Here is a 22,881-nt window from a genome sequence, read left to right as displayed (position 1 = left end):
TATATTTAAAAAAAAAAAGAAGGAAATGAAAAAAACAGTGCCTCTGTTTTTAGAAAACTACTGCTCAGTAAAGTTGTTTAAACCACTTCTGGTAGCTAATGACAATTTTATATTAAATTGTATACTAACTTTAGTGAGACTGATTTTTTTAGTTGTTTACAGTACAAATACTTGTATTTGTTTTTTAATTGCAGTATTTTCATTGTCGCAGTAATTTAGTAAAACTCTGTGGCTGCCTTGATTTTGACAGATTTTGTTAATATAAACTGATTGTTAGGCAATTAGTTATATTTATGCATAAATCAATTGCACTATAATTCATGAATTATTTATTACAATATTTTCTAATGAATTCATGTATCTGTCTTGTGTTGTAAATGTACTGTAATTCTGTTCCTACTTTGTGTTGTTATATATCTAAATCTGATTGTATGAATTTTAATTGTTCAGTTAACGTGTTTCTAGGTTGTAATTTGTAGTAAAGCACTTCAATGCTTTTGCACTTAAATTTACAACACTGTTGGTGTGTGATTGATTTACTCATTCAGTAAAAGAAAACAAAGAAAAGCAAAGAAAAAACTGACTACACTGACTCCTTTAATTCATTCTAGGAAGCAGTATTATTAAGATTAAATATTAGAAATTGACTTTCTCCAAAACTATTTCAACAACAAAACTGTAGTGGGCAAAACGGGTTAAAGTAACACACAAAAATAGGATGTTTTGATTTATAAATCAAACAGGAGACGGTTAGGAAAATTTTTAGCACTAAAAACGAAGCTATGGAAGATACAATCTTGGAACCTTTAATCACTTGGGAATAAATTCTAGATTGGAGACATATGAGTATTCAACTATTATTCATATTAGGTTTCACATATTACATTTTTCTTTGAGATTATAACATGCAAGAAATATGGAGAAGAAAAAATTTGAAGCCAATTAAGCATATTGTGGAGTTTTATAATTTGAGAACTTAGTTATCTAATATCTGAATCTAATCCAATATCTGAATATCTAATTAGGAACTTTATTAAGCTATTCTTCATATTGTATTAGATGGAAATTACTGGCCACTATGGTATTTTTGAAATTTCATTATTAGAAGTAATAAACTGAATAAGAAACTCTTTTAAAATGTAGATTTCCTTACAATGTTAGGAAAGAGAGAAAAATCTTGCGGTGGTTTTCAGAATAGGTAACAGTCATTAGTTTATATTATTTCTCTGTTTTGCTTGATTTTGCTAACAGAAAACAACAACATTTGAGCATTTCAGAAACTATTATGAAAGCAAATTAAGCTTTAAAATACAGTGCAATGTATTTTTCAGTGAAGTATGTAAAAATCTTTAACTGTTTAGTCACGTATGTGTTTAATAGGCCATACCATAACTCTAAAGAAACTGTTGAAGTATGTTTGTCAGAATTTTGGGTGGTGGGGGTTCTGTTTATGTGAAAGTTATAATTTTTAATTTGCTGAAAAAGCATAATTTTATTTATATCTTTATATTTGATAGTTAACATTTCCTCTTGCCTTTGTTCCCTATGTATATTTTTTGAATTATCTAGTATTAAATCTTGGCAGTTAATTCCATCATTTTACACTCCTAACCATGATAAAATTTACAAAATTTATTTTCAGAAAGAAAATATACTGGGGTCATGTCCTATCTTCATCTGTTTAGAGGTGGCAGTGGACTTTATTGTAATTTCATATCTCTTTTCACTTTATAACTGTTTTATATCTAATCACATGCTAGTTTTAGTGAAATATTATTTGAATCTAGTAAAGTTACTTTTTTCCTAGAAAAATTTTAATCTAATGTTCACAATTTGCTTGGTATTTTTCCTATTCAAAGAACTTTTTATAAAATATAGATAAAATATTGCATACTTATCTATGAAACAAGCCATTTTTAGGGAATAAAATAAAATCAATCCCATTTTTCATTTTAAAAGAAAAAGTCATTAATTTTTAATATATATGAACATAACCTTTCATTAAATAAAATACATTCTTCTGTAGCAAGTCATAATCAGCATATCCCAATTCCAGCACTAAATTTCTGCAAACCAGGAGCTACTAGCAATAACAACAAACATAAGTGAGGAGTGGGAGGCTGTTTTCATGTACAGAGTTTGGTGATATGTTTAATTTAAATGGATGCTTTTCTGAAACAGAATTCTTTTATATATTTTATTCTTCTTACTGCTGGTAGTTGGATTAAAAAATTTTTTTGTAGACTTCTACATTGGTTGCTAAGTAATAATGAGTCTTAGTGAAAGTTAGGTATTTATTAGTTTCTGCAGTGGACATTTTCCAGCATTTGAAATTAAATAATTAGGTAAGTAATGCCTTTAGTTTCAATGTAATTACTTTAGTATTTAAAATCAATTAAAAATAGGTTTCATTTTTTAATAGCTTAAATTTTTTATTTTTTATTAGGTTAAAATGCCTGCAGCTTAATCTTAGAACATTTTGTTAATTTACATGAAATCTAAATCCCTTAATTTTTCTTGTGATTATGCAAAGCTTTTAATAATATTTTCATTACCTTGAAACAATATGTATTTTAAATAAAGATAAGATTTTCTCATACATCTTTTTTTTATTTGCACTAATACCAACTGATAATTATTAAAGTGACTTATAAAATGTCTACAAAAATCTTAACTCCTGGCGAAGCACTTTCCATTAAATATTATTAATATATTCAAAGAACTAAACATTAACAATCTGGAAATATCATATCTATAATCATCAGCTTTTATATCACAAAACGAGGGCTTTGTTTTGACTCTTACACTTTGTCATAGAATATAATCATCAGTGCTTCATTATACTTTCGCTAAACAATAATCAAGATGCCGTTATTGCAGCCCTGTAGGAGTTAGCAGTCCAGCAATACCAAAATTTCTTTTGTTCAAATTCTGTTAAAATTATAACTCCTTATAATATTGGTATTTTTGCTGTAATTCATTTTTTGTTTGATTTTTATTTTTAGTTCAACTGTTGATGCAAAGTCAGAGGAAGCTACTAAAATGGAAAAAGGAAAATCAGCATTAAGCAAAGTTTTGGAATCTTTGTGCACACATCACCAGCAACAAGTTTTGGCTATGTTGAGATTTATAGCCCAAGAGCAGAATGCTACTTCCCTTTGCTGTTGTAATACATCATATACTGTGTCTTCAGAATCTCAAAAGTCCCTAATTGAAGATGATTTACATGGTCTATTCTGTAATTGTGAATATAGGCTGGCAGAAAGAGGGTGTTTACAAGATGAAAGACAAAGCCCTGGTTTTGTGCCTCTGCCAGTCTGTATTAAAGATTTACATTGTTTGTCGTGCCAAACTGTAACTATTGAACACATTAAGACAGTAGTGAATAGAGGAATTGCAAACAGTTATACTTCTCACAGGTGCTGTTCTGGACTGTTTCCAAACGGTCACTCTACAAAATCGGCCTTTCATACTCCTCTTTCGTCAAAGGAAATACATGGTGATGTTTCATTCAGTCTTGAAGATATTTGTAGATCTCGAAGTCCCTCACCCCCACCATTATCACCTGTACAGCCTGAAGGATTTGGAAAATTGAAAGATGTCATCTCAGAGCTTTCAGCCTTAGAAAATAATAGACTTGAAACAAACATTAACCAACCTCCATTTCTCACACCAGCAGAAATAAGTAGTGACAAAGGTGATCATGAAGATAAAGTACATAAAACTAAAATATCCAGTAACTCTGATTCTTTGCTCTTGGAAGGCAGCAATAATTATACTACAAATCACGAAAAAGGTGAAACTACTGTAATTTTTAAAGATTTAATGGACCGTATTAACGAAAAATTAAAATCAATAGAAACTACAGATATGACGAATCTTATAAAATTACCTAACAGTGATTATAGTACAGATACTGATTTAAAATTGAGAGATTTAATAACTTCCCTCTTGCATAATGCAAAGGCCAGTGATTACAGTTTTATGGAATTACTGAGTCAACACGATAAAAAGGTAGAAAATAAAATTATTCAGACAAGATTTCGAAAACGTCAAGAAACATTATTTGCAATGCACAACTCTCCTGATTCACCCATGTTTAGAAGGCAGTCCTTGCAGATAAAAAGAGAACTTGCTAGTCTTGATGAAAATTTTATAAGAAAAAAATGCAGTGAAAAAATTTCAAGGAAATTGATATGCAATGATGTGATATTTTCAACAAACAAAGAAGAATTTTATTACCAAGGGCCTTCTTTACAAAATTCTGAAAGCCTTCAAGATAGCAATCATGCAGAAATAGCGTTTTCACCAGATTATGCGTTACACTCATTGCAACTACCTCTTCATAATTTAGAAACTAACTTGGCTTTTGACACATTTTCGGAAAGCTTAAAAAAAACTACACCTGAGAAAATGAGCATAAGAAATACACAGGAGAAATCTGCAGCTGGAAAATTTCTGCAAAATCATAAGGAGAAATCAAAATTAGAGAATACTCAAACTCCTTTGAAATGTGATGTTCCTGGATTTCTGAGCAGAACTAAACGAAATATTGTGCCTCCAGGATGGTATTCTATATATGTAACAAACAATTATGTTCTCAAAAAATCCCCTAAGGCCAAAAAAGTTTCTGAATCCACAAAAAAAAAAGATCAAGTGAAAACTATTCAAATTGAAAGCTCACACAATATAGATCTAAACAAAATTGCAATGAATTCTAATTTACAAGTAGTTGTGGAGCGTTTAGAAGACACAATAAATATGGCCAAGAAGTCTTGGAATAATCAGACATTATCAGAAGGATATAAAGCATCCAAGAAATTGAAAGAAATTGATGGTAAAGATCAAAATGCTAGTAGAAATATGACTCTTACTATAAGTAGAATGACATGCAAAGAGCAGAGTTTATCAAAATCTGTGGTAGCAACCAGCAACATCAAAAGCAATCATATGCCTCCGATAGATCTAAATAAAAAAAGACTTGATAATCTGAAAAAGTCATCTATTTTAGATACGGGTAGCTTGATTTCCGCTGTTGAGAATGTACCAACAAAATATAAAGCCATTGAAAGCTCTTCTTTTTCCAACTATTCTAGTCCCATCAAACTCATGTTTTTGTCTGAGGTTAAAAGCAGTGAAGGAGTCAAATATATTTTAACTTCAGTCGGTAATTCTAAATCAAATATTGATCTTCTTTCTTCTGAAAAACACCCAAACCATCATGTAATTGAAAAAAAAACAGAAACAAATGAGCATATCCCAAATACTAACGTTGAAAGTTTTAGTTCTAATCTTAATGATAGTGATACTCTTAAAAGAGAACTAAACAAACCTAATAGTGCAGAAGAAACTGCAGAATCTTCTGCAATGTTTATTGATGATGCAAATAGTAATAAGCCACAAGAAGAACCTAAGGGAAATTCAAGCAGTGCAATTGATTCATCTTTTAAAAGAAAACCAGGTAGACCTAAAAAAATAGGTCCCCAGGTTGTGAAACAGATTAAGCGACCAATTGGAAGACCACCAAAACAGAAAACTGATCAGACAGACATCACCATTTGCCAAAATGAGTCCTTTGGTGCTGGAAAGAAAAGCCCAGAATCTCTCCTATCAGAAGTAAAAGAAGGTATTTATAAGAAGAGTATTACAGTAACTGTTATTTATGGAAGGTCAAGAAGAACTAAAAGGCATGTTTCTGAAGGAAGTATAAACATAAGCAATGTTACATCTTTAAACAATAAGGTTGCTGATTTTCCAACTGAATATAATAATCTCAGAAATATTAGAGAATATGAACTTGACTCGGGTGAAAGAGTAAGTGCTGTTTCAAGCTTGACTACTGAAAGTGAGATCTTAGGTTGTGGCTTTGAATATGTTAGACCTATCAAGAACAAGTCTGTGATACCTCAACCTTCCAAGAACATTATTCGACCAAATCAGAAGCCTTTGGCAATAATTAGGAAGCCAGGTAGACCTGCAAAAGTGAAAATCTCTGGCATATCTGTAACTATTAATAGAATTTCACCTCAGGAGAGAGAAGTGAGTATTAGCAGCTGCTTACCTCCTTTACAACAAGAGAATATATTGGAAAAAAGTCTGCCTGAAGAAAAATATGCTCACCAATGCAGTAAGATGGATACCAGGCATACTGAAGCTGACATATTTAAGAATGGATCAAAAAGTATGGTTGCTGCTATACCTCTGAGACATTCTATTAGGGATAGAAAACCATCTCTGCATTTCTTACATTCATTAACATCTTCTAGCTCACTTATTTATAGAAATACTCTGCTCCATAAATCATATAAACTCCATTTGCAAAAGGGTAAAAGTCAGAAGGAAAAACATAGGCAGTCAAGGATAAAAATAGCTCCCAAAGGTACACCAGGAGCTAGAAATTCAAGGAATGCAAAAAAATGTTTGGAAGATAGCAAATTAAGACCTGTTTCTGAAGTGTCCTTGGACCCTATAATTTCGTCAAACCCTTTACTCAGGTGGTGGGCGGCTTCTACTTCAAACGATTCCTTATTAGAAGAATTAAACAATAGATTTGAGCAAATCACAAATGCTTGGGTGCAAGTGAGTGGAGATGAAGCTGAAAATTGTGTTCATAAAAAAAGGGAACACACTGAAAGTAGTAATTTCAAAATAGCTAGCCCTTTGAAAACCTGTCTTTTAGAACTTGAAGTCTCACCTGTAAAAATGCTTTTTCGGAAAAAATATGATTTGAATGATCTATGTACCTGGTTTATGCAAACAACAGAAACACAATCTCTTTCACTAGTTAGAAAAGCAAATGCTCGAAACCCTTTAGAAGTAATAAATACCAGAGGAGTTAAATTAGGGACCAAATATTCTGATTTTAATACCAGCCCCTTCAAAAAGCACTTTAAAAAATTTGCACTATCTTCTCCTTCAAAATCAGGGAAGTTGCATATACTACATAAGATGGTTAGCTCTCCACTCTTAAATGTGAAAAGTAATTTAACACTAGGTAGATTCAAAAGAACTGAATTTAAAAGGTTGCAACATGAAAGGTGGAGAAGAGAGGGAAAACTGCACACCCATGGAACAGTTGATTGGATCTCTAAAAGGAGGAACTTGAGATTTTTCTGCCAGAATCAATTTTTAAATAAGACTGAGGGGGGCGCGAATGCTGATATCCCACTCCAAGGAAAAAACACATTAGATAATCAGTTTATTTTGCCACCTGAGATCAGGGACGACTTTTTGCAACAGAGAGTGGCAAAGTCTGACGTTAAAACACATGTTAGTTTAGAAAATAAATTTAAGTCAGAAGCAAAAGAAAATGGAACAAATTGCAGCCAAAAAGATTTTGAAAAGGGACCAACACTAGGAAATGTATGTCCAAATAATTGGAGATCAAAAACCTTAAAAGACTGTAGAATATTTTTGAGAAAGATCAACTATCTTGAACACAAAAATACTTTTAAGCTAAATACAATTATTTATTCTCCTGAGTCTGTTGACAGTGGAAATAATCATCAAACTCATATGGAAGAATCAAAGCGCTTTACCTTAAGATCCCATTCTGCTAGGCAAAATTCTTTTAAAAAGCAATCTAAAGAAATAGAAAATGCTAAGGCAAATAGTCCTGCAGCTGATAAATTTCCTGGCCAACTTGACAATAGTAAATTAAATAAATGTGTTAATTATGACAAGACTCCTTCCGATAGTTCTGAAGTTCTTAGCAAATTGAACAAAAGAAAAAGACCACCATGGAAGACCACAGAAATGTCAACAAAAAGACATAAACGACAGTCTTGCAACAGTGGACAAATGGCAAACTATTATTCAAAATCCCAACTAGGTAAGTTTTTCTCTACTTAATTTTAAAGTTTCATTGTAGGTGCCTCGAGTAAAGTGTAAACTAATGGGTAGAAAAAAACCAGCTGATTTAGTTTTAATTTATTTCCAAAATATTTGGACAACCTAATTTCTTGGCACCTAGTATGAAACTCATGAAATTAGGTGCTGCTAAATATACCAGTGCACTTCCCCACATATAATGTTTCTTAAAGCAAATTAAAGGATTTAAAGCAAATTCAAGTATATTTAGTAGAGACATGGAAAGCCTCTAAACATATCAATATAAAGTTGTATTATCTGCTTTTGCATTTGATCTAATATATACAGAAAACAATTTGACCGATAAATATGCCCAAGTAACTGTCTAAAACTTAACTACTACACTATTAATATATATTTATTGTCTGATAATTTGAGACCAGACCATGTGGAAAAAAATAAAAGGCTATAATATGTAACAATTCTAGGATATCAGTCATACATTCACCATTAAGTTATTATGCCGTTTGGTACTACTTTGCAAACCACTTTAATACTCTGCTTATTTAAACAGTGTCAAGGAACAAGATTTTTTTTTCAACAAATCAGCAAACTTGTTAAATAGTGTTTTTCATATCAAACACTGAACTAGATTCCATGGATATAAAGATAATGATTTTTTTACAAAGATAATCCATAGTCTGTATAGGGATAAAGTCATATACACAGTAACTTTAAGGTAATGCAAACTGAAATTACTTTCAGTAAGCAATTATGTGCTTTCCTTAGTTATATTAACCTGACATTGGTGCCTCATGGAGGCTGTTACCCTTAGAACCTAGCAAAAATAGGACACGAACACTGTAGTTACCAATGTAGCCAGTTCTAACTCTTCTTATTGTAAAGTGCTAGACAGTTCAAGATACTGAGGAGTGTGGTAGTGCTTCTTGATTACTCTCCTGACATGAAAGAATGCCAGGTTACATTTGGAAGCTTAAGGATATTTTATCATATAGTTGCATTGTCACATTGTATATTTTATGGGATTTTTCTGGGGGTTGAGGAGGCATTGGTGGCTTTATTTTTACCTTTTAAAAATTTTTTAAAAGCTAAAAAAGTACAGTCAGGTCTTACGTTAAAATATTAAAAGCAGTAATTAAACCTGAGTTTTAATAGGTAAGATTATTATGCACCCCAAAATTTAATTATTTAAGTAACTCTAAAATACCTATTTCGGTACTATCTAAACTAACATGCAGTGATTTAAATTTTAAAATTAGAGTCTTCATTATAAGAAAAATCTAATTTAAAATTATATCCTTTGTTTCTTGCCTTCAAGATAACTAAAAGTAACATTATAACAAATACTATGCCAGGAAAAAGAGAGGGAAGCCTGATACTGATTTTTTAAAAAAGCACAATTCACCTAAAAATATACACCCATTTTTAAAAGACTGCCATGAATGGAGAATGTAGTGTTTCATTTTTAATTCTCTATACCATCCTCATTTCATGCTGTTCAAGTTTGCCAAAGGTAGTTTGATTAACTCATTTTACAACAGAACTGTATTTTGTCTTTTCAGTTTCTTAACCATTGTATCTTCCTAAGGTATAAATATAACATTTTTATTTTAATGATTTTTCATCTTATTAAATATGAGATTACCCTAGAAAAATAAGATGGAAGATGCCTGATTATTTTCAAATTAATTTCAAAGTCTGTTTGTGATAATGTAAAAAAAAAAAATTTAGTATATTAAGAGTTGTCTCTCACCTTTTCTCATGTTAAAAATTATTTGTACTATTTCTTGTTCTGCTTAAAGTTTTATCTCTTTACTGATAACTTTCCTTCTTTATTTTTAACATTCTTTTTTTTTAATTAATCAAGGACATTTTTAGAAAGTTGTATTTGAGACAATATTTGTTATATTTATCTGATTTTTAAATGTTCTTTAAGGTGTTTTTTTTCTCATTACTCTGGGTATTTCATACTTCTTTTTGCCTTTTTAGAAATGACACTAAAATTCATTATTAGTTTTATATGTGTTTTTGTTCTTCATAGAATAATTAATGACTGGAGATCTGAGAGACTTAACAATAGGACTTTTCTAGAAAAATTCCTAGTGCAATGTATATAATGAATTATGCAATATTGATGAAAAGTTTTGCTTCTATTACGAGTGTCTTATTTTCATACATTTCAAAATTAATTTCGGATATAGTTTAATACTCAGGAGTTTGAAGATTTATACTACATTTGTACTGCTGTATATCTGTAGACATGGAAAAGAGGAAAAAGAAATACAATTCCATTCTATTCTTAATTCAACAAATATTTATTGAATGCCTACAGTATGCCCTTAGGCATTGTAGAATATTCAAAAAGTTTCCTTTCCATCTAATTGGGTAAACAAGACGTATACAATCTATTTATCCAACGAAGAGCGTGTATTTTATGTTTTGAAGGGGACAGTATATGTTTTAGGGGGATCAAATGATTAAAGCCATGGTTTGTGTTCTCAGTGCTTATCATGGAGTTACCCTGAATAGGCAGCTCCCGTAGAAAGATGAGTGCTCGGGTGGGGGGAGGGGTGGACCGTCGAAGCACATAGGAAGGAAATTGAACCCAGGCTTGGAGAATTAGGCAAGGATTCCTACACAGTCACAGCTAAGCTGAGATTTCAAGGATGCCAAAGTAGTAGAAGTTAGGAACAGGGTACTTCAGGCAGAGCAAACTGCATGTCAAAACTTGGAGTGACAAAAAAGAAGTGCTTGGAACACTAATTTTGTCCAAATAGCTGAGTTATAAAATAAGAATTAAGGATGAGGTAGGGGGTAGATGGAAAAAAGGACAAAAGATAAATCTGCTGAAGGAAGTATAGTCCAGATTGTGAGTTAATGGAAAAAAGTGATTTGAGCCCTAATAGTGACATTAATGGAGAAGAATAATTTGTGAAAAATCTATGAAAGAGAATCAATACATCTTAGAGAGTAAAGGAATGAAGGATAACATCCAGGTTTTGGGCTTAAACATCTGCATAAGAGGTAGTAACATGCTTTGAGGGATAAGGGAACGTGTGGCATATTCAGTTTTAGACATATCCAGTAAGGTGTTTAAAGAAGCAATTATTTAATACCGGGTTTTGCTAAAAAAAAAAAATCGAGAGTTCCGAGCTAGAGATAAAGATTTGGTGCCAGCAAGTCCTTGAAGAGATTGTTCGTCGTAAAATGGGATGAGCCTAGGATCCCAGAGCCCTGAAGACAGGGAGGAAAAAAAAAACGTGTACAAAGGAAACTGTTGAGTGGTCAGAAGGTGAGAGGAAACCAGGAGAGGGTAGTGAAAAGGAAATGTGTTCCAATAGGGGAGAAAACAGCAGTGTAAACTGTTGATAACAGGTCAGTTAAGCCTTGATACGTTTCCACTGAATATAGCACAAGAAGTTATTTTACTGATTTGGGAGAGAGCAGTTTTGGTGGACTAATAGAGCCAGAAACCTTATGATTGAGCACATGCAGGGAGAGGAAATTAGCACAGAAAACTAAATGGCTATGATCAGAGAGGAGATAGGGAATGAAAGCAAAGCTCTGTTTAAGGCAGGTAAAGGAAAGTTAGATGCCAATGGGAAGAAGCCAGTGGGAAATGAAAGGATGAAGATGCAAAACTGAAATGGCAAGCAGTGAGAGTGGGGTGCAGCCCCTGAGTTAATTATTGGATATTATAGGGCATCATTAACGAGGTTGGCCTTGGCCACAAGAATCACCTTCTCTCCTAAAACATGAGAAGAGTGGGATTAGATATGAGGACAGAGAATCCCTTTATAAATTCATGGGCACGATGGTAAGGATATTATAGTTTATTTTCTATGAATCAAGAGGTAGTCTAAGAGTTGTATGGTGGGTGTCAGTAATGTGGACAGGTTTCAAACGCTGTCCCAAGAAGTAACTGGATTGAACAGCTTTGTGACTTTCTGTTTGCGGCCGGAACATAAGCGTGGGGAAAGGTGAGCCCTGGGATTTAAGTTACTGTATTCACCAAGTGGGTATAACAGGACAAAAAAATCAAGCCAAGAAATTATGTGAATAGTAAGAAACTGTATGGTTAAGGTGTAATTCTAGAGTCTTTCCTAACAGCACATAGTACAGATTTGAGGGGGGAAGCAGAACGAGGTATATGAAGGGCGAGTTGCAAGAGACTATTTTTGATACAGTAATGGAGTATGACTCTTCAAAATAATATAGATCTTTTAATATCAGTCTTTTGAGTCCCCAAAGCAAATGTGTGCCTTTTCCTAATGGATATATATCTGAACATAAACTGCCTTTGGACACCTCTGAGGAAACTTTAAAACTAGAATAACCTATTGTGGACTTGAAGCTACTGAATTCATAGTTCTCATCCTAAAATGTTAAATTTCCCCATAAAAATTCAGAATTCACGTTGACACTTTGAATTAGATTCTGAGGTGACTGAAAAATGTTCAGGTTGTCAGCTTCTCCTGTTTTGTCATTTATTCTCAAGAATGACTGAATGGGCATTTTATTTTTTCATTCTGAATACTGCTTTTCACACAGGTATATAACTGATGGATGTTCTTTGATTAGCAGTATATTCCTTAACACCCTGAAATCCAGACTAACCACACACCCTCTGGTCCTTCTTATGAACACTTTACCACATGTTTTGAGTCCTCAAAACTAAAGGTATTCTTTTAAATTTGTGTGGTTGAGGCAACCCTTGGCACAGAATATCCTTAAACATTTTTAAGTAAAATGTAAAGGTCATAGTTTCTTCACGTGCCATTATTTAGCATCATTATTATCATTTAGTGGGAAATCTATGAAACTAGAGTAGATGATTTTCTAAATTTTATTTTGATAGGAAAAAAAATGTCCAAGTGATTCATAGTGACCCTCATCTGGTTTGCTGCACAAGCATTCTGGAGGTGTATTCCAAGAAAAACTAGTTCCCCAAGGGGTTCTGTGTGCAAAGGGTCCTATGGTGTAATAACATTGAGAAAGGCTCAGTTGCCTTTCCCGTGCTTACTGAGTCAGAGGGCCCCGTTAGCATATTCAGCTCTACTCCAACTATCTTTATGCCTTTTTATGTCCTCCTGAACACAGTTGGGGAACATAATTGGGAAACGGTGCTCTGTGTGGTTTCCTACTAGGGTTTCTCTGCATTTACTGTGATGTTCCCAGAAAGAATGCAGGAGCTTGGGGAACATATGAAAAAATATTTCAAGTTGTTTTTGGCAACATAAGTATAAATTGAAGAAAGATAATTCAGTTGATTTTTCATGCTAGTGGATATGGAGTATAAAATTATTTTTAAACATAATATTCTCTTAAATCAGGAACCTGGCCCCTGTCCCACTTTGTAAGTAAGGTTTTATTGGAGCACCACCACGCTCTTTTTCACTGACTTATTTTCTGGTATTGGTTTTGTGCCACACACAGGAGCTGAACTGAGTAATTGCAACAGAGAGCATATAGAGCCCACAGAGCCTAAAATATTCACCCCGCCCTCCTCAGGAAAAGTATGCTGGCTGATGCTGTTCATATCAGTAGAATTTTGATGTGGAGTGGCTAGAAACAGCCGTTGGATTTTTTTTTTTTTTAGTAAATTAAAATTATTATATCCAGATTACTCCCAATACCCATCCACTCCTTCTTCCCATACAATACAATATATTTCTGACAAATAGTTCTGTATATCTCTGTGGGACTAGACTTGTCTTTATCCAGCAGAGTGACACTGGGAGAGGCACCAGTGCCAGTTTTATTGTTTTGTAAATCTTTATTCTCTCCCTGCAGCCTCCAGACCTGCTTTGTCTATCTGAGGTAAGTTCAAGGGTCGCCCTTCTTTTCCTTAACCAGCTCCTGCCACCTGTTAGAAAGAGGTTGACCTTGGTGCTTCACACCTTAAGTTCCTTCCTCAAGTATTCTCTCCTTTTGTACCCCTTTTTTCTTTTCTATTTCTTCACTTAGAAATTCAAAATTCTTAGTTCAGCTATCCTGGCTGCCACCCCCACCACAGCCGCCCCCCAATTTTCCTGGGCTGTAAACCATTTCCTTTATAGTGGAGCTGAGCATTCTGTGATTATCATGTTATGCCTACTGAATGCACCTATCACTTAATTACAAAAAATAAGGGAAAAAAGTGGACTAGGTGAATTATTTCATCTGGCCAGGTTTTACCTTTTTTTTTTTTTCCATTTAATTTACAAAAAAACAAACAAACAAAAAAACCCTTGGCTTCTTACTTCCCCCAGTTTTAGTTCCAGGCAACTTTAAAAATTTATTTCTTTGTGACTTTGTTTCTATGTTATATAAACATAGACAGCTAGAATCTATAGACCCCATTAATTTGTTCTTTCAAAAATGTTTGTCTCCTATGTGCCAGGGAGTATGGTAGACATACGGGATTATGGGGCACAAAACCAGATATAGTTCCTGTCCTCATGGGTCAAGTTTATTTGGAGAGACAGACATTGAGTAAATAGTTACACAAATCTTAAGTTCTTAATTAGCAGGTCATACAGTGAGAATTCCTTATAGATTTTATCAAGTCAGGGAAGTAAGGGAAGACTTCCCTAAGGAAATGGCCGTGGAACTGAGCTGTGAATGTTGAGTAGGAATTAACCAGGACAGCAGCAGAGAACTGGGAGGGAAGGAATGACTCCAGGAAGAAGGAATCGCATGTTCGAAACAAAACTCTGAGGCATTGTGATTCTTGGCAGGACAAGGTGTAAGACAAGACTGATGTGTCTAGAGTCAAAAGAGAGAGGAGCATGGTGTCATGGAGATTGAAGAGTAAGTGAAGCATAGACCATGCAGGCTCTCTTAAGCCATGGTTATGTGCTTTCAGTGGCTTCCAGTTGCTCTGAGAACAGAGATTTAAATGGGGAGTGGAAGGGGAAAGTTTATGACACCATGAGATTTTCCTTTCTAAAAGATCTGACTGCGTTTTGGACAATGAATGGTACGGTGCAAGAGGGAAGGCATAGACTTAAGGAGTCCAAATGAGAACGACGCTACTTGAAAACAGTGGTTTACAAACCATAGTGGCAATCAGAAGCACCGGGAAGGCTTGTTCAAAAAGATGATGAGACTCCAACTAGTTTGTAATTCAGTGGCTATGGAGTGGGGCCCAAGAGATGCTTATGTTGCTGGTCCAGGGACCACACTTTGAGAACTATTAGTGTAGAAAGTAGAGTGTTGTAATGGCAGAAAGATTATTTCTTTACTAATATGATCATAATGTTGTAAATCCCCTCTAAAAACTACTTTCTATCCCACAGATTTTGCTGTGCTGTTTTCACTTCCATTCGATTAGAAATATTTTCTAATTTTCCATGTGATCTCTTCTTTAATCTGTGGATTATTTTAGAGGTGTGGTGTTTAGTTTCCAGATATTTTTCTGTTACTGGTTACTAATGTAATTCTTACGGTTTTAAAATATGCTCTGTATGATTTTAATCTTTTTTAATTTACTGTCATTTGTCTTATGGGTCAGAGTCTATGCAGATCTACCTTAATAAGTATTCTGTATGTGCTTGAAAATAATCTGTATTCCACTACTGTGTGGTGGAATGTTCTAGAAATGTCAGTTAAGTCAGTTAATAGAGGCCGCTGTTCAGCTCTTTTCCATCCTTACTGCATTTCGGTCTACTTGTTCTATTGATTTTAAGAGAGGGGTATTGAAATCTGTATCTATGATTCTGGATTTTGCTATTTATCATTTTTATGTCTGTCAGGTTTTATGTATTTTGAAGCTCTATGATTAGATTCGTACACATTTAAAATTTTTATATAGTTTTGATGGATTGACTCCTTTATCATATGAAATGAACCTCTTTTTTAAAGTATTGGGGTATAATTGACATATAACATTATATTAGTTTCAGGTGTACAACATTCTGATTTGATATTTGTATGTATTGCAAAATAACACCACAGTGTCTACTTAACAGCCATAACTGAACATAAGTTACAGTTTTTTCTTTATTGTGATGAGCTTATTTTCAAGATTATTCTCTTGGCAACTAGGGCTGATTTTATGCCATAGTTAGGGCAATACCAATACCTGAGGATTTCACTTCTTGCCCCATGTGTTGCTGAGGTCTTTTCATTCTTGCTGGTGGGAACACAGATATCCAGTCCTGTAAGGTCTCTAGGGATTTTGCACATGGTCCTCTTCAGTAGTCTTTTTCACAGCCTTGGGCAACATTTAGGCACTGATTAGTATCTACAGACTCCAGGGGAACCCTCCCTATCTGTGTCTCTGGAGCTCTCTCGGGGCAGCTCTCTCAGGTATTCTGCCCCACAAAATCTAGCTGACTTGGATTTCCTCACCTCCAAAGTCTGTCTTCTCATTTCAGGAAAGATTTCCAAGTCCTCTTTGGGTTCCTCTCTGTATACTGCAGCCTGAAAACTCACCAGGCAGTAAGCCAGAGCAGGTATTAGTTCCTGCCTCCTTTGTTTCCCTTCTTTCAGGGCTCGCTTGCTGTCATCTTGCACTTCCTGTCATCCATCGTCTTTAAAAAGAAACTATATTATACATTTTATGTTTTTTTTTTAAGTTGCTTAAAGTGAGAGAGTAAATCCAGTTCTTGTAACTTCATGACCAGAAGTCCCACATTGATTTTTTTAACAAATATTTACCCAATTTCTATACGCTAGGTGCTGAAAATAATATGCTGAAGACGACCAGCGAGGAATTTTATTCTCATTATGTTTGTATTCTAGTGAAAGAAAAAATGAAATAGAAAACACAAGGCAGCACTAAATTCTGTTAATGAAGTGAGGAGCTGTAGGAATTTCTCTGGGGCCGCCTTAGGTTGAGTACTCAGAAAACCCTTTCTGAAGAAGTATTGCATAGCTGTGTGTACAGGCGTGATATCTAGGATATCATTGCTGACCGAAACTGAGCGTGGATGAGAACCCCTAAAGAGAAATTGAATAAGAAAGAAGGAAAGTAAGTCTGGGACTCAGCCTTGAGACATTCCAACGTTTATTAGCCAGGTGGAGCAGTACGATCCGCAGTGGAAAGCAGCAGCAGAGGAAAGCCAGTGTCGTGTGTTCTGTTCCAAAAGCCAAAAAAAAGTTTCTTTTCAAGAAAGGGTGTCTTACTCTGCTTGGGCTACCATTAAAAAACAACAACAACAAACCCCCAAAACAACAACAAAAATACATTGCATGGCAAAGAACAGAAATTTATTTTCTCACAGTTCTGGAGGCTGGAAAGTCCAGGACCAAGGTCTGAAGGGTTCAGTTTCTCTTTCTCACTTACGGATGGTCACCTTCCTGTCCTCTGGTGTCTCCTCCACTTACACATACACCCAACCCCATCATACTCGGTCCCACCTTCTGACCTCAGTTCACCTTAATTACCTCCTAAAGGCCCAGTATCTCTTCATGTAGGGGGTTAGAGCTTCACCATATAAATATGGGAGATACACAGTTTAGTCCATAGCTGAAGAAATGGTCAACAGTGTTGAATATTGTTAGGAAGGCAAAAAGGTTGAAAATTAAACATCGTACCCTGGACTTAAGAATTCATAGGCGACTTTAGTGCTATTTTCATAAAGTGAAAGACCTGGAGGCCAGATTGGAGTAGGTTAAGGAATAAGAGATAAGACAATGGTGATAGTAAATATAGGGGGTAACTCATTAAAGTAATGTAACTCCAGAATTTGAAGTTCAATGGATGAGTTCAAATTTGATAGTTTCAGGTACTTTTAACTATTGCAATTCCAAATCCCGTATCAGAAAACATTTTCTCCATGCATACAACTTCCTTTTTCCCTTTGAAAAGATGAATTTGTTTGTGAAACTCAACCTAAAGATTATTCTTACGGTAGCTCTCAAAACGTTAGTCTATGCCCTAACACTTTTTCTTTACCTTGAGAAACTGAAAGATGACTAGCAGTTCCTTATTAAGTTAAATATGAGGAAACTTCCATGTTCTAATTATATAGGCCTCCTTGACAGTTACTGCTCTAGCCCTCCAGGCTACCTGTCTGAAATCTGTAGATCAGACACTTGTCATATGTTAAGTGTTCTGAAGTAGTAGATGAGTGGATATTAACCTGGTGAATTTTGACAGTTACATTCCAAGAGTCAGTATGCACGGTAGGGTTACACATCATAGGCCCTAAAGCCTTAGTTCTGTGACCTGGATAAGTCCTTTCACTTCTCTGAGCCTCAGTCAGTGGTGGTTAGAATTGAACGAGGTAATGCAAAAAAGGCTTTTCACATAGAGCCTGATGGATTTAGCAACTGCTCCATAAATATTTTCGGACCTGTCTTAATCACACTAAAATTTACTGTTTCCTGTAATTTCCCTAGGTAACATTAAAGTGCAGTGTTTCTAAGACAAATGAACCATAATGTATCTCCAGTAATAAAACAAGTTTAAATTATCAGAGCTGGATTTAAAAAAAAAAAGTTATAATTATCAGTAACTATCAATTTAAATCATGACCCACAAGATTTTCATCCTTTATACTTTGCAAATGCATATATCCCATAAACTTCCATTCAGATGGTATAGGGAGGCTCTTCTTCAAGGTAGATGAAATCCCTAAAATATTAAAAACAGGTTTAGATGTGTAGATAATCATTTCAGCATTCCTTTGCCCTTGTTCAGTTTTCACCTATCTAGACTACAATAAGTACCTGTTTTCCAGCTTCTTCCTTTCACCAAAATACGCAGTGTTAAACTAAACCTTTGCATCTGTCTGTAGCTCTGTATGGTTTAGAGCATGTTAATAGGCTGTCATTAAATCATCAGAAGTGTATAAGACAAGGAAGGAAGATGTCTTTTTTTCTTCTATATAGATGAAGAAAATTAAGCAGAAGGAAGCTAAGGTTACCTGTCCAAGGTCAGGTCAATAAGGCTGGTTATTAGTGTCAGAATAGAACCCAGGTCTTTACATTCTTTTCCCTAATTCTTTACTTTCAAGAAGACTACCATATACACTGTTGCTGAACTTTCAATAGAATCCTGGATATGGAAGTAAGCCACTTTTTCAGGCAACTTAAATGCTGCTGCTTCAGCTTTCTAATCATGATGTAAAGCAAAGAAATCGTGAAATGAAATTGATAAATCTGATAGAAAATTTAGAGTGGGTTTATGACAGAATCACCGTAAGCAGATACAAACAACATATGAATGAGGCAGGGCAGGGAGGGGAATGGGATTGTAAAACACAGAATATAGGATTAATCTTAACCATGTTATCAGCAGGAAAAAGATCCAGTTGCAAAGAACACAGAAAAGGAAATGAAAATAAGCTTATACTTCATGTGAAAATTGCAAATTAAACAATGGCATACCCTTTTTTACCTGTCATTTCCCTCCCCCGCCAAATCTCTTAAGTTTCATTACATACTGGTAAGAGTGTGGAGAAAGACATTTTCATATTGCTAAGAGTTGTAAAAAGGTACAGTCTATGGGCAACACTTGATAAAGATCTATCAGAATTTGGAAGGCACCCTTTGACCCAACATCCTACTCCTAGATATCAACCCTGTAGTTACACCTTCACACATACAGTAAGATTCAATATATCAGTATTTTAAGCAAAAGATTGGAATAGTCCAAAAGTCTAGCAACTGAAGACTGACTAAATTATACCTTATCTATAGAGTGGAATTCTATGTAGCAATTAAAAGTATCAAGTATTCGCTGTACAAATATGAAGCAATCTGAAAAATTATGTATTTTTATTTTTTTCAATTACAGTTTCCAGTATTATTTTGTATGAGTTTCAGGTGTGCAGCATAGCGGTTAGACAATCATGTTTTTTACAAAGTGTTCCCCCTAATAATTCCAGTACCCACCTGGCACCGTACATTGTATATTATTATTGACTATATTTCCTATGCTGTCAAAATATACATATTTTTTAAAGCAAGATACAGAACAGTATACAGAATTGTATAGGAGGAAACCAAATAGTTGAAAAATATGTATATATGTCAATGTGAAGAATACTCAAGAAATAATGGTCAACTGTAGTTGTGAAACTTCATCATATAACATTTTGCAGTGATTTTCTAAACATAGGACCTATTTTTATAATATACAAAAGAAAAAAGTTTAAAAAGTACACCAAGAAAAGCTGAACAATTATTAATTTCTCACTTTGTACCAGTGTGTATGATGATACCTCAAAAATCCTGACATTAAATCTAGTTCAAAATTTGTTTCCAAATATGAAGGAATATTTGTGAAAAATTCCTCTAGGTTGCAAATTCTGTGTCTTTTTCATGTTTATATTTCAAAGTGGCTCCTAGTGGGTGCTCCAGTAAGTGTTAAATAACTTGATACCATAGAAATGAAATTGCAAGGTGCTCTGGTTGATTCTATAGATTTGGGTTCTTTTGTTAGTCCACATATATGCAGTTAGGACACTCTGGAAAAAAGTTTATTTTTCTCTCTTCTTATACCTCAGTTTCCCTACCTTTTTTAAAAGGGGTTGGGAGTTTGTCTAGAAAGTTCTCTTTAGCTCTGCTGTTCTGTCTCTGGCTAGCACTTCATAAGATAGCTGTATTCTTCTATGATTAGTATTTTATAGATCAGTGGTGCCCCAATTAGCACACCAGCTAGGTTTGTGTGTATTTATGAATTACACATGTCAATCTGCATATTAATGCTAACATTTAGCTTTTTTTCTTCCTACACGTAGTTTTGTGCTTCCCTTAAGTTTGTACATAAAGTTTAGAGTACACTCTCTGGAAAAGTAAAAAAACAAAAACCTGTCTTTACAGCATTGCAAATAATGGAGTTATTAAAACATTCTGTAATGAATATACCTTTGTCAGTGAAATAACAAACAGAAAACAGAACTCTTTATGACAATGATTTGTTGCTCCTTGCTGTCATGTTTTTTTTCTTTTTTTGGATTTGGATACTTGATACACTTCTCTACCAAGGTACCTCAATCAATATGACTATGTTTTCATAGCCTGACTTAGAGTTTCTTAAAGTGTACATCAAACTTTTTTTAATCCTCACCCAAGTACATGCTTATTTAGGAGAGGAACATCAATGTGTGAGAAGAACATAAGTCAGTTGCCTCCCGTACAAGTCCTGACCAGGGACTGACCCCACAACCTTAGGGATGTGCCCTGAATGGGAATTGAACCCACATCCTTTTTGGGTGGTGCACAGGACAACGCTCCAACCGAGCCAGCCAGCCAGGGCACATGAAACTTTTTTGAGAACACAAAAACACAGAGACTCGAGCCCTTGGAGGAAGAGAAAGCATTACTGCTTTATCTGAGCTTTGCTAACTTGAAAAACAAAGTGAGGTCCATGAGGGCATATTAGTCTAATAGAAAACAATGTAATATTTTCTAAAACCAGCTAAGATTTCTGATATGAATGAAAATACTGTTTTGGATCTCTAATTTGTCACATATTAGGCTGTGATGTACTTTAAATATAACCTAGTCACACCTCTGTTTTGGCTTTTTAAGTGATTTGCTATTTTTAGTGAGTAATCTTTTAGGCTAGTTTAGAGTTTGTCAGTTTGTTTTCTATCAATAGAAGCCACGTCATTCAGTGGAGCTGGGACTGCTTGCCTAGGAAGAGTTCAGTGAAAACGTGATGTCTGTTAGTGTCATAACAGGTTAAATCTCTCTGGTTTCTTGAATGGCAAATGAGTCAGTGTCTGAGAGTGCAAGGAGGGGTGAGGAACATGCTGCTGCCATTTACCAACTCCAAGTCACTTAGGTTCTAGTCACACAATTCATTTTCTGCCTCACTAACGGGACCAGACCTGCATGGTTGGAGGAAGCTTAAATTGGTAGGAATGATGTCCAGCCAAACTAGTCAGTTAAATATCAAATGAGCTAATGCACAGCAAGCTATTAGTTCATAAACTTAAGGCTCACATCTTACGATGTGAATTGACTCTCATGAAGTCTTGGGATTACATGTGCATTGCATGTCAAGTGGACTCTCAATCTAAAGATTTTCAGCCGAGGGCCAGTAGACGGGCATAACGGACAGAGCAAAGGCTGCATTCCAGTTCCGGCCCCGTGACGACCACCTCAGGCACATTTGTACTTTACTCTCCAAGACCTCACATAGTATAAGGGTCACTATACCAACCTGGCTTGCTTGTTATGAAATGTCAATGAATAGTACATGTGAATGTTCTTAGAACAGCAGGCAGTCAACAGAGGTTAAGTCCATCTTGTCTCAAAGTGGCTCTGATCCTGGTCCTGCCAAGCTCATTTCTGCCGCTACTGATGAAATCTGTATATGCAGATTTTTAGCCAGTGATCTCTAACTGACTGACCTCAAGTACCTATGCACTGTATTCCATTCAGTAAGGAGGCAGGAGCTAAAAACACAACAAAAAAACCTCTTGTACTTTCAGGGTAATAAATGCATTTTAGAGGTCCCAACAATAAAACTAAGTTTTCTTTTACAAGATTGATTAATTTCTTTGAAAGTAAAGTAAAACTGAAATGCTCTACACTTTTTTCTTCCAGCGTGCTACAAATGAAATCTGATGAGAAACTGAATTTGTCGGATGGGAATGCAGCAAGTTGTCCCTTGAGCCCCATTAAGATGTGCCTTAATCGTCCCGTTGAATGGAATCTGAATTTGACAGCAGCATCTCTAGCAAGCTGTACAGTTCATAACCAAAATCTCCAAAGGGAAGAGAAATAGATTGCAGTTCTTCTTGCACTATCCTTATTTTGTACGTCAATATTCTTTCTGCTGAACAATAAGCATTTATCAATTGATCTTGAAATTTCTAGTCCTGTGATTTGTCTTTATATAAAATCATTAGCATTAATCACTTTGATTCTTTGTATGTTTTTTACATGTTTTACATCAGACCATTGTGGAATTTTTGCAGTACAGATGGATTTTGATGTTTCTCCTTCTAATGGTATTTTATCAGTTTTTTATGCCCTAAGTTTAAATATATAATTGTCCCCAGTTTTATTTCTGTGCTCAAAGTTTTAATATATAATGCATTACGTGATTTAGAAGGCTAGTGTTGTAAAGGTTTGTGATGATGACCCATGAACAGCTGTATAGCA

The 22,881-nt window shown here is 34.7% G+C and overlaps 1 protein-coding gene across 2 annotated transcripts in view; it reads left to right on the top strand.

The window, feature by feature from the left end:
* The window catches only part of LCORL (ligand dependent nuclear receptor corepressor like), a 120,502-nt gene extending 98,001 nt beyond the window's left edge, over nucleotides 1-22,501 (top strand). Inside the window, exons 7-8 of one of the 2 annotated variants that reach the window (XM_054581982.1) lie at nucleotides 3,006-7,831; nucleotides 22,321-22,396. In XM_054581982.1, coding sequence (XP_054437957.1) covers nucleotides 3,006-7,831; nucleotides 22,321-22,334 — 4,840 coding nt within the window. In that variant the 3' untranslated portion in view covers nucleotides 22,335-22,396. Of the gene's footprint in view, nucleotides 1-3,005; nucleotides 7,832-22,320 lie in introns of both variants that reach the window. The other variant, XM_054581984.1, reaches the window with a different exon arrangement.
* Nucleotides 22,502-22,881: the final 380 nt, after the last annotated feature.

Source organism: Pteronotus mesoamericanus, unplaced genomic scaffold, assembly GCF_021234165.1.
Source record: "Pteronotus mesoamericanus isolate MK-2021 breed Mesoamerican mustached bat unplaced genomic scaffold, CSHL_Meso_final contig_68, whole genome shotgun sequence".
NCBI lineage: Eukaryota > Metazoa > Chordata > Mammalia > Chiroptera > Mormoopidae > Pteronotus > Pteronotus mesoamericanus.
This window is presented reverse-complemented; position numbering and strand designations above follow the sequence as displayed.